At 41.6% G+C, this 12,140-nt stretch overlaps 1 protein-coding gene across 1 annotated transcript; it reads right to left on the bottom strand.

Annotated features, from left to right (window-relative positions):
- Nucleotides 1-3,850: 3,850 nt before the first annotated feature.
- Nucleotides 3,851-10,142, bottom strand: eif3m (eukaryotic translation initiation factor 3, subunit M). Its single transcript, XM_030048573.1, has 11 exons — nucleotides 10,001-10,142; nucleotides 9,460-9,592; nucleotides 9,219-9,357; nucleotides 8,813-8,936; nucleotides 8,522-8,616; nucleotides 8,034-8,117; nucleotides 7,823-7,922; nucleotides 7,362-7,443; nucleotides 6,288-6,431; nucleotides 5,218-5,278; nucleotides 3,851-4,095 (listed from the first exon to the last, which is right to left on the bottom strand). The coding sequence occupies exons 1-11, from the start codon at nucleotides 10,040-10,042 to the stop codon at nucleotides 3,972-3,974; spliced, it is 1,128 nt and encodes a 375-aa protein (XP_029904433.1). The 5' UTR covers nucleotides 10,043-10,142; the 3' UTR covers nucleotides 3,851-3,971.
- Between the last annotated feature and the right edge of the window lie 1,998 nt (nucleotides 10,143-12,140).

The following is a 12,140-nucleotide window of genomic DNA, read 5'->3' as shown; positions in this document are numbered from 1 at the left end:
ACCAATCGATCATTTATCACCTGGACAAGCTGATTTGCATGAGAGATGCATATGCAGACGCTAGATGGCATCTGGAACCACGGAAGGAAACAAGTGAAAGCCATGGTGAGAGTCTCTCCTGCACGTATCGCAGGTCCACAGGGGTTTGAGTAAACGCTTATTCACCACTTAAGTAAAGTGCTTTCCAGGAGCGTCCCACTAATGTGGTCAGTATCACCTGATTTCTCCAGGTGGTGATTTTCTGTGTCAGTTCCTTCCTAAAATCCATCTCCTTCTCAAACCTTTGAGCCATGCATTTGTGCCTTCAGTCCTATAACTCCCATTTCCATGCACTGCTCAAATACTCACTTATTTGGGCTTTTGTAGTGCAGTCAGGGTAAATGACTTTGACTCTTGCACCCCTCAGGTAGTCTGAAATGTTGGTGATAATTGGATCTAAGCTTATAGTACTGCAATCACTGAAAATAGCTCCAGGCAAGAGAATCAACAATATAGGCTACCAAAAATGCCTAGGTAGCCTATAGTTTTATTTACAGCTCCCCTGAGAGCAGAAGAGGTTTTAAAGGTTTTCACAACAGTAACATAAAACACATAAAAACACACAGAAAACATAGAAAAACATGTTTGTATTAAGATCATTAAAAAAAAAAAAAATGTTGCCATAATACACAAGTGCAACCCCTGGGCCATTAAACCATGTTCAGATGACATAAATGACTCAGTGGTTTGAATTTTTGGAGTTTTTGTTGTGTAACCTCATGGCCGGTTCATCAAAGTGACCCTTGACTAATAAGATTTATTGGAATTTAAAGGGTTAACATACTCAAGTGACCCTTTAATGGAACAATAAAGAGCACCTGTATGTCATATTTCAGCATTTAAACAACTAAACTTCACCGGTCACAGTCCTGGTCCTCTGGTCACATTCATAAGGTTGCCTCTTCACTTTTAACGGGAACGTTTAAATTACTCTTGTAACACAATGCTGCCATTTGCAATCTATGCATTAAGACTCCTTCAAAGGCACTTAAGTTAGTGCCTCTCAGGGGCCCGGGACCATGCACAGGCCTTGTATGGGAAAGAGTTGTTTAATGGGCTCCAGAGTCAACTTCTAACAGAGAGGAGGAATCTTCAATAAAATACCCTTGTCACTGCTTTTCTCTGCCTCAGAGAATAGCGCCTCCAGCAAATTTAGAGACACCACAGACAACAAAACATTCAACAACACTGTGAAGATAAAGCGTCATGTTCTGCCTGGCAAAACCATCCTGCATAATAGTGTTTATGTCTCACACTCTCCATGTAAATAGACATATCTGTGAGCTTCTAGGCTAGTGTTTATGTAAAGCAGAGATAGGATGCAATCAACCATTATCTAGCTGACTACTGGATGGTGCTAATTGAAGGGCAGGGAGAACCCCTCTCCTGTACTTGGCTATGTCTCTGGATACTGTCAGGGTTGTAGATTTACCCAGAGGAATGTTGATACAAAGAAAATGGGAATGAGAAATTCCAGACTTTATCTGGTGTGGGATGTCAGATGATATTGTGCCCTTGCACCACATATAATGGCAAAGTTATAATGATTGATAGTGTTTCCCACTGCTGGGAAATTCATTTGGTTCTGTTCGTGGCTCACATAACAATGGCTCACAGTGCAGGGTTTGTGTTCAAGCACGGTGAATGGTGAATGATGGCCTGGGCTGCGTGTGCAAAAGGGGCCAGTTAGGCAGTTTAGCTCACAATCAGGATATCAGCTCATTTGCTTTTCATCACCGAACAATGCAGAACTGCTTCTATCTGACGGTGATAAGACGGGGTCGTGAAGCATGCAGCAGATAAACCAGCCACAGCACATGATAGTTATATCTGGGAGATCTCACATGAAGGACCATCAATGAAACAGTTACTTAAAGCCAGTGAGACAAATTAGAGACAAGAAGACAGAGAGGGATCAGTGTCTGGAATGAGAAAACCTGGGCGGCTTAACAGAGTCAGAAAAACAAATTGGGGCCCTAGAGAAAAGGAACATATATTGAAAAATCAAGACTTGAGACTTTGCCAGTAGTATGTTAAACCTTGGTCACGACATTTGTTTCTGTCTGCTCCCGCTTTGCTCCTCCTTGTGGGTGACTGTGATGAGGTTGTGCTCCTGAGAATGTGTTGTGTGATTTACTCCCCCTGATAAGACCCGGAGATGCTGCTCCTTCTGGACAATTGGACAGAAGTGAGCGGTGAGCCTCTGCAGACTTAGGATGAGTAGTGACATCACCGAACAAACGCATCGGCTACACGAGTAAAGTAACGTTCACCAGAGCAGCTTTGGAATGAAAATATCTTTTCCCCTCAGTTCATGGGATAGAGCAGGGGTTTTCAAAGTTTTTTTTCAAACTCTGGACCCCCAAGTTCATTTTGATTAAGCTGCCAAAGAGCTGGAGACAATGATATGATAATTTGGTTTGTATTAAGTATTGAATTGTTTTGATGTCACACTTGACACAAAAAGATTCAAAGTGGTGATTACAGCAAAATGTTAAAATAATTAGTAATACATTTGTAATAATTTCTCATGAGTTACAGTGAAATTAAACTAGTCCTCATTTTTAACCTTCGAGGATGCCTTGGTGTCACTCTGAAAACCACATGCTCAGCTGCACCTTTGTTAAGAAAAACTCCCTGATGATATTCCTCTCAGTGTTTATATGGCAGTCTTCTTCTTTTACATGATTGATATGTTTGAAGTGAATAAAGGCAGAACTCTGGTGCTCATCTGACCTGTGCACTAACATTTTAGTAACAAAACAGCACCAGTGCACCGCAAAGTAAAGCCATTGATCATGTGCAGAAAATTCTTCAGCGCAGCACATGAGAAGAATGGCATCATCTCTCTAAACAAAAGAAGAAAAACAGGTTAAATTATAGTCTTATAATAGTCATCGGAGAAGCACTATGTGGGGTGGGAGGAGGGGATTCAAAGAGTGCGATGTCAGTAGTCTGCACTTTGTCAGTTAGTGCTGATTTCATCACAGCCCCAGAGGGAGCGAACTCTAACAGACCCCTTTTACACCTAATGCTCAGGCCATATATCATCCGAGTTCACATCCTAATGCTTTGGACTGGTGCCTGAGAACAGATTTCTGCACAAGTTTGGGGGACATGGCAATACACTTTTACTCACTGGGCAATGGTAAGAAGAGGGAATTTATAAATCCTGGTAATTACTTTTCGCACACTAAACCGAAAACACACAAGATAAAGAGACAAAGAGTCAGACTGAATACAGCTGAATAATAACCATTAACCCAGTGGACTCCTACTGCGGCATTTTGTTAGCACTGAATCAGCGTTACCACAAGCCTTATGTGTTGATGTTGCAGCGATACTGTTCTGACATCATCACATGGGGGTCGTCTTCAGGTCATGTCAGCATTGTCACCTCTGCAGTGTTCCCAGAAGTGACCGTTTTGCAACAGGCTATTTCTCACTCCAAGTCACAGCTCATCTAATACTGCCAGTCTGTTCTTAACTAAAGCCAGATGCAGAGGACCGATAGACGATGAGCCCCTATTTAAAAATCAGTGAAACTTTCTAAAAAGATAAAACTAATGGTTTTTGAATACAATTCAGGTCTTTCCCAAGCTTCGTTGTAGACCACTGGGCGGAGCCATTTCTTTATGTAATCATTTGTCATTCACCAATACCACAGTACACCTGTCATAGAATTTAAACTGATGTATCCAGTTCAAGGTCTGTGGGTGTTATGCAACTGGACTTAACCCCGTGTCTGTGCTTATCATATGGTCTTCCACCTTCGTAACAGTTTTAATTATTCCACAAACAAGAGCCAATCGCAGATGATCTCCATTGTTTTTTATTTGATGTATATAAAAATGGTGATCAACTCAGCCTGGGAAGTTGGGGAACAGAAGTAATAAACGGGTTGAAAATCAAGACAGTTGGCTGAGGTGGAATTAAGCGGAGGGCGACAGAGCTTGCAGGCTGGACTTGACGGTTGCTAGATTGGCCTTCCAGGAGCTGAGGCTGTCGTACAGCTGCTGCCATTGTTGCTTGCCAAAGGTGCGGTGTGTGCTGTGGCTGATTGGCAAAGGAAAGAAAGGCAAGAATGTTAAATTGATAAAAGAGCAGGCCAAGAACATGTCTTTCATCTTTAAGGACATAAAACACAGTGCTGCAGTAAATGTAACCAAAAAAGATATCACATTGAGACCTCAAATCACAGTCTGTTGGAGGCAGCATTCTTCCTAGTTTCCATAGTGAGTGACACATTTTTCTTCACAACAGACAAGAACAGAGATAAGCTTCTGTTTTCAAAGCTCACAGTGGCCTTGAAAATACACACACACACACACTCACACTCAAACACATACGGCAGCCCAGACCCACACTGCCTGAGTCTGATTTAGGACAGTCTATGCATGTGCTAATTAATTAGCAGTCATTCATTGGGCTTATTACAACACAGCAAGTCAACAGATTCTGTTTATTTATTCTTTTGATAAACTAAAATAGTCTACAGAAAGATGTAGCCTCTTTAATGTTAGCAGAGGCTTATTTTTCAAAAATAGAATTTCAACATTTGCCTGTCAGTATGAAGTCCCCCCACCCAAAAAAAAAACAAAAACCCCTGACTGAGGAAAATGTGCCACAATGCTTTTTGAGAATACTATATTCCAAAGTGAAAATATATTTAAAACTTTTTTTTCTCCTCACAGCATTACATAATAACATAACATTACAGTTTTTTTTTTCCCCAATAGTGACAGTGACAAATTTTACTCTCACTGTGAAGGCGGTTCTGGTATCATTCAGGCTATCTCAAGCTGCTTTGATGAAGGTGCTTCATCTCTCCTCCACAATATGAGAGGGTGTGCTGAACAGATTCTCTCCCTGCGCTGCCAGACACCTTCGCTAGGCACAGCTGGCAGTTTGCTTCACTGAGCTCAAAGAAGCACCACACTGCAGACGTTTTTCGTCCAGCTGGAAAAGTATTTCACTGCGCCAACCCTTATGTCGTAAAGCGTCAGTATCGTAGTGGATTCATTTGCCAATCCAAGTCGAGTATTTAGGGGCTGGACCCGCACCAGTTCCGATACTACACATGCCATCACTGCATCTCTGATTACAAACCTTTGCTTACTTGAGTCAAACCCACAATTCATAATGATGTGATCAAAGTGCATTCTCTCAGCTACTTACCTCACGACAACTTTTCGCTGTGTCTGGTCAATTTTGCAGTACACCATCTTGGTCCGAACAGCTAAAAAGAAAAAAAAAAGCAGACAGGAAGGAACTGAGAGACAGGAGCTGCATTCAAAGAGCACTAGGAGCACCACTGAGGTAAGATTGTCTTTAGAGAGAATACATCGGGGAAGCAAAATCACAGAGGCAGCTAATCAGTCACGAAATAAAATTCTTGGTTTCTGTGCTATTTCACTGTAATTTGTATAACACTACTGATGTGCTGTCTTCACCACTGCACGTTCTTTTTCCAGAGGTAGATAAAGCTGGGTAAAGGATAGCAGTAATGAATTACAAAGTGAATTACAAAGCCAAATAAACTACAAAGCTAGATGAGTGTGTCTTTATATTGTTACTGTCCAATCACGTTCCTTTCTTTATGGTATAATGCTGTAGAAATCTAACAGCAATTTTAAGGTGGGTGAACTGCAAAGATGAATTTAAGAGGAATGCTCACCCAAAATATTTTTTTTTTAAACAGATTTTTCTACTTACTTTGAGTGTGATCTATCCATCCAGATGGTTTCTGTGTGATTTGGCGAAGTTTCCAGCATGCTGTGATCTCCCCTGTCTCCCAGAACCCCAATACAGTGGGGCTGGATGAGTATTGTTTCGTCAAAAATTTCCATGTGAAGAACTTGACAGCAGCACTTCTTTCCAAAAGCAATGACACAGATAATAATCCACAGCCCCTGGGGGCAAAGGGTTTGATTGCGGACTATTTCCTGCCAAAGAACACCAGCCAACTATATCTATCCACCCTCAAGGAGTACAGATTCGCTCAGATAGATCGGGCTGTGGATTATGGTGCCTGTCAGTGTCACTGTGAGTCTTTCACATGTAAATGGTAAAGGGTTCACACAAAACAATATCCATCCAGCCCCTTTGTATTCAGGTGTTGGGAGACAGGGAAGATCGCGACAGTCACACAAACTATCTAGATGGAAGGATTGCACTCAGAGTACATGGGAAATATCTTTCCTTTTGTGATTTGGGTGAACTATCCCTTTAAGGTCAAGTGCTTGTACCATCTATGACGAAAGCCTCGACGTCATCGGCTCCGATCTGCAGCTCCTGTTGCATCGTGTCAAAGGAGATCTCCTTGAATTCCACTGCCATGCCCATGAATGTCAGCAGACGCATCTTGGCCATGTTTTGCTCGTGGGACAGGCCTGGAGAGCAACACGCAGGGATCATTAAACACACAACAGACACGCTCAATTACACCTCACTCAGGGAGTTTCCCCTGTGTTAACTGCCTCTCCATTCAGAAGCATGTGATCAGGGAATCTACTCATTAACACAAACACCAGTGCTCTACATTGTCTGTTTTCAGTGTCCATCCTACACACTCGTGTAATTACACTTAAGCTTTCAACAGCCACACACTGCTGACACACACATTCCTGTGCTTTGTCAACAGAGCAGAGCGCATTAGCTTAATATTTGTGTTTTGGGGCTCAACATGTAAAAAAAACATCACCATCAAATACTGGGACAGCAAATTAGACGACGCGGACATTTTTTAGATGGCCAGACATATTATGCTATTACTGCAACACAGGGTTTGGGTATTATCCAGAATCCCTGGCCTTAAAATTTTCCATTATAGTAAAATCCCAAGTATTTGGATCCAATTCTCTGTATAAAAGTATTATTCTTATTCTAGTAGTATTCTTCCAGGCACTGTAAAACATCATGTGGGGAAAAATTATGCACCAGACTGGTCAGGATTAAAAAAATCTATTTTATAGCGTAAGAGCCAGCTGAACACTAAAAATCTAAAATATCCTAAAATCAGTCTAATTTCCATGGAAAGGCTACTACTACTAATAAAGACTACTACTACTAAAGGCTACTACGAGGGTTAAGATTCAATCAGGCTCCAGTTTGCATGTATGATTTTGAAAATGTAAAAAGTGGCTGTAAGAAGGCAAATTACTGCACAGCCTGTAAATCAAGATTTTTTGACTTGCAGAAATTCACCTGACAGGTTTGCCTTTGTAGTATTAATCAATGCGGTGCAGTCCTAGAGTGTGTGTGTATTTGTGTGTGCAAAATCCATGCAAATATATGTTGTGCTTCAAGTCAACACTACTCACCAAGGGAATCAATGAAGTCTTTGTTACTCTGGTAAAACTTAACATATGCCGCTAGCTTTGCACTCACAAAGATGGTTAATAGCTGAAAAAGCAGAGTGAGGAGAAACATTATAGAGGCTGGCAGGTACAGTCAGATCATCTTTGTATATGTACAGACAATTTTGAAAGTCGTGTTTGCATGCTTATGAAACTCAGAAAAAAATATTACAGCTGACAGATAGTATAGGCAACAACCGATTTTTCTGTCCCTCCTGTGGGCTTCTGGAATATTATAAACCAATGGTATAAAACAAAAACAACTTCAGAGTTGGTGGATGAGGTAGATTTAGATGATATATACACAAAACTGCATCTAAAAATCAGGTAAAACACTGCCAAGAATTTCCCATATCAGTGTGTCATCATTCCCACGTGATAATCAGTGGGTGTAATCTTTACTGAGCACATCTTTCAATACTCACATCATGGATGAGCTCTCCCTCGAGGAAGCGCACGGGTTTCAGGGTAAGCAGGTGGTCAAACAGGAAGGTGTTGGGGTCTTTGAGAGCTCGAACAATACATCTAAAGATCAGAGCCACAGAGCAACGAGTGAGCGCGCAGTTGTTCACTAATTTTATCCTTAACATATCACCAGGCTGCATGACAACTGATAAACAAGTGTTTCATGTTTACCTGTGTGCATCAACGCGTGCTTGTGAAGCGTTATCTTCTGTGTAACTCCCCAACAGCTCAACCATCACTTTTGCTGCAGCCTCACTGTATAATATTACAGATAATATTAACAACTGTTGTAATGAGACGACTTGATTTACAACAGGGACGGACCAAATCACAATACCACTTAATCAATGCTGATACCGATACAGAGGATAAAAACTTTAAGTATGAACTGATACCAAATGCTGATATCATCCATTAGGACCATTAGTGTGGGTTAAGTGGATAAAATAAATGGTATAACATCCTTTTATGCCCTACCATTTGAGAAATGCAGGCCTCTGTGCCAAAACTGAAGAAAATCAGGGCAGTTTGCTTATATTTCTGATGCTGCACAGGGCTTTTGGCATCAGATACTACTCTCCATTATCAGCACCAATAATGATACAAGTATTGCTAATAGTGCATCTCTAATCTACACAGTCTACATAATATGTACTCACCTTTTTTTGCAGTCAACCAGCGCCTCATATACGAGCCTCAAGAGCGTGTGCTTCTTCTCTGTGTTTAGGTTCCAGTCAATAATCCACTTGCGCACCTGATAAACACACAGCATGTATCAATTGCAGAAAAAATGCAGCTTGTAGAGGTTTGTCTGGAGCAGAAGTCTATCTTATTCTTCCAACGTTTTCCCTAATCCATGACGCCGCCCTAGTCCATGTTATACACTATGAGACTGCAAGTGTTGATGGGATGTTAGGGATGGGATGGGTTGGCATGGTGAGTGGATGTACCTGGTCAAGGTCGGTGGGGATGAAAGCGATGGCATTACAGGTAGCTGCCACCTTGATGAGACTGCAGAAGACAGTGTACCTCACTGGGGTGTTTTCATCCATTCCATGAAACAGGTTACTCAGCCTGGAAAAAAAAAACAAAAAACAAATCAAAATATACATGTTTTAACACAGATGGAATTTTTCAGAATTCCTGTTTTTTGAGACACACCATTTTGTTTTCCTGTTGGCATTTAGGTATTAACTTCACAAACCCACAAGCCTAACTGCACTGCCTCTACATGAACACCAACTTGTCAGACATTAAAAACAACAGTCTATCTAGTTTCCATGCATCCGGTATGGGTCCATTTTCATAGTTTTCACACAGCAAGGGGCCAAAAAGGAATAAAGTGACAGGACTCACAGCTGCATCCTGAGGGAGGGTCTCTCTCCCTCACGAAACTTCACCAGTTTCTCACAGAGACTCTCAATGAGAGCCTCCTGCTTCTCTGTCTCCAGGATGAGCAGCAGAGACACGATGCTGTTCATCACACTCTCCACATCTGCAGACAGACAGGAGTATTCAGTGTCAGGTGCTTTGGACTAAGTTGCCTGCTGTGGTCAAATGCAGGTGAGAGGCAGATGTGCTCTTCATCGTCGCTCACCTTTGTCATCGTCCTTCAGGCAGACATCACAGGCCTCGATGATCTGAGCCAGATCCACATGAAGCCCACCTTCAGAGTTCTCCTCTGAGATGTCAGCTCCTTTGGCTTTGATGTAGGCTCTGAGCTCTGAAGCCTGGAAATTAACAAGACGTTAAATGTTATCAATGGCATAAACACACCCTAGGATCAATGGGATGACGGTAGCTAGCAGGCTGCTGCAGACTGGCTGTTATGTTTTGTTTCTCGATTTGACCATCTGACTGAGCAGCTAAAGTTACCTATCTAACAATTTTGAGGGCATCATCCGCGTTCCCAGGGATTAAAATACTAATGATATACAAATTAGCCTCAATTAGCATATTACTATGAGCACCTAACTGTCACATATGCCGAGTTCATCATCACACAGGCTGGCAGTTAGCATTAGCTGTCATGCTAACGCTAGCCGAGCTAACATTAACTGCTTGGTTAGCCGCGGTTTACATGAAGTCATCCACATACGGAGCTGCACAAAACTTGTTATTAAAAACTTTTGCCCCACCTGGTCTTCTTCCGTAATATCGATAAACGCCGGGACACTCATTTTAGGTGATTTTTGTGAGGCTAGGTTCAATCCACGCTCTCACCACTGCCGAGACACAGCGGAAAAGAAAAGGCAAGACAAACCGGTGAAAGACTTACACTTCCGGGTGACGGCGTTAAAGCCACAGCGCCTTAAAGACTGTCACAATAAAGGTTTCGTGCCACACAGGGTCAACTTGTGCAACGCCAGTGGTGAAAAAAGTACTCAAATCCTTTAGTAAAAGTGCAACTAGCAATACCATATTATGAAAATACTCCAGTAAAAGTAAATGTCCTGTTTTCAAACTTTTACTTGAGTAATATTATAGAAATATTCAGAGATTGAGGTAATAATGATTAACTCATTTACTCATGCTACTCATGCTAAAGTCAGTAATTTTACTTTTACTTAAGCCCTTTTTTTTTTTGCTTGAACATTGTACTTCACTTCATGTTACATCTTTCCATTATAGAGAACAAAGATCAGTGACAGATTGTGGAACCTTTCACAATAAAAGGTCAGCCAGCAAAGATGAGAGAAGGAGTCTGTTTCTACTTTGTTGCGTCTACTTTTTGTCATTTCCAAATTTCCAATAAAAGGTGCCATGATGACAAATTGCAGAAAAGGGGTTATAATAATATCAGTAAGTTTGCCTGACAATTAGAACCAAGTAGACGCAACCAGCATAATTATGTGCTTATTGCACATTTGTAAGTTGTTTCAACAGGGTCATCACTTCAATCAACCCTTTTTTGTGCAATGCACCTTTAAAAGACTGCAGTTTGAGGTGTGTTCTCTCTGCCTTTTGTAACTGCATGGAAAAGATCACACCTGACAAAATTATTGTTTTGAAAAAGTAATAGTAAAAGCAGTAACTTTTACTCCGAGTACATTTTAAATGAGCTATTCTTTCATTTTTACTTAAGTACATTTTTACAGCAGTACCTCTACTACTACTACTACCTGAGTAAAATATCAGCAAAATACTCTTTCCACCACTGATTGTATTAAGTCTTTGTAAAGAATGGTTCCTTTCACAGTGGCTACTTTCAGCTCTAACAGTGCATCATGTTTCAGGTTTTGCATGTAAATGACCAATTATGCAAAGTATCTCCCCATCAGATAAATGCAGTCGTGCAACAAAAAGTGCAATATTTCTCTTGAAAATGTGGAGCAGTAAAAATATAACGTCATCCAAGGCTAGTACTCAAGTAAAGTGTCAGCACCTCAAAATTGTGCAGTGCTTAAGTGGATGTACTTATGATGTTACTTTCCACCTCTAAGCAACACCCTCACTGGTCAGACTGCCTCCTAAATTTTATGAGACATCAATACTTCCACCACCACCACAACCCGTTCTTTACTTGTTCTCATCTAGCTATCAGTCTCTGCTCTGGGAGATTAGCCCTGGATGTTTTGGATGAGAGTTACAGGGGTGAAGGTTATCCTGAGGAGAGGTTATCTGATTGAGTTACAGTCCATCTGTGAGGACCACCATGGCAAGCCTCTGAGTTTTCCAGCCCGGAAACCATGTCAGTAACAGAGAGGAACACACTTCCACAGTGCTCTCACTGACCCATAGGTGCATTCCCTAGGCCTCAAGTGGGTTTCTGCATTGTGGCAGGTCACACTGGTGAGGTGGGTTAGGTTAAAAGGGTAAGTGGAGCTCCAGTTCATCCTAAAACCTTGGCCTCAGGTTACTATTTGGTGTCAGGTATGCTTTATTCTAGGGTTAAGATGCTGCAAAGTGTCAACAATTGGATAATCTCCTCATTATCACAGTTCCTCTGTTATAGAAATGTGTGTATTTTTACAGACTCATACACTAAGGAGAGGCTGCAGTGTGCTCATAATTCCCTGAAAGCCTGCTTGCTGTGTGTCGTGTGTCTCTCGTAGCAGTCACCGTTACAGGGAACTGAACTTATGCATACTGGTGTATTCAGCAGGGCAAACGTCTTAAAATAGAGTGCTGAGGGGAAATGGCTGATGGAGTGTTTCACCATAGTCTTCATATGATGCGTCATTCTGTTCGGAAGGCAAGTGCCTGGTACCAAATCCCGCCCTCACTCTTTGCCTGCCCTCGTACGCTGTCATGGCAAAGAATTTATGGCCGCTTCTC

This window comes from Myripristis murdjan, chromosome 3, assembly GCF_902150065.1.
Source record: "Myripristis murdjan chromosome 3, fMyrMur1.1, whole genome shotgun sequence".
NCBI classification, from domain to species: Eukaryota; Metazoa; Chordata; class Actinopteri; order Holocentriformes; family Holocentridae; genus Myripristis; species Myripristis murdjan.
Note: the sequence above shows the minus strand (reverse complement) of the source record. Positions and strands in the feature narration are given on the sequence as shown.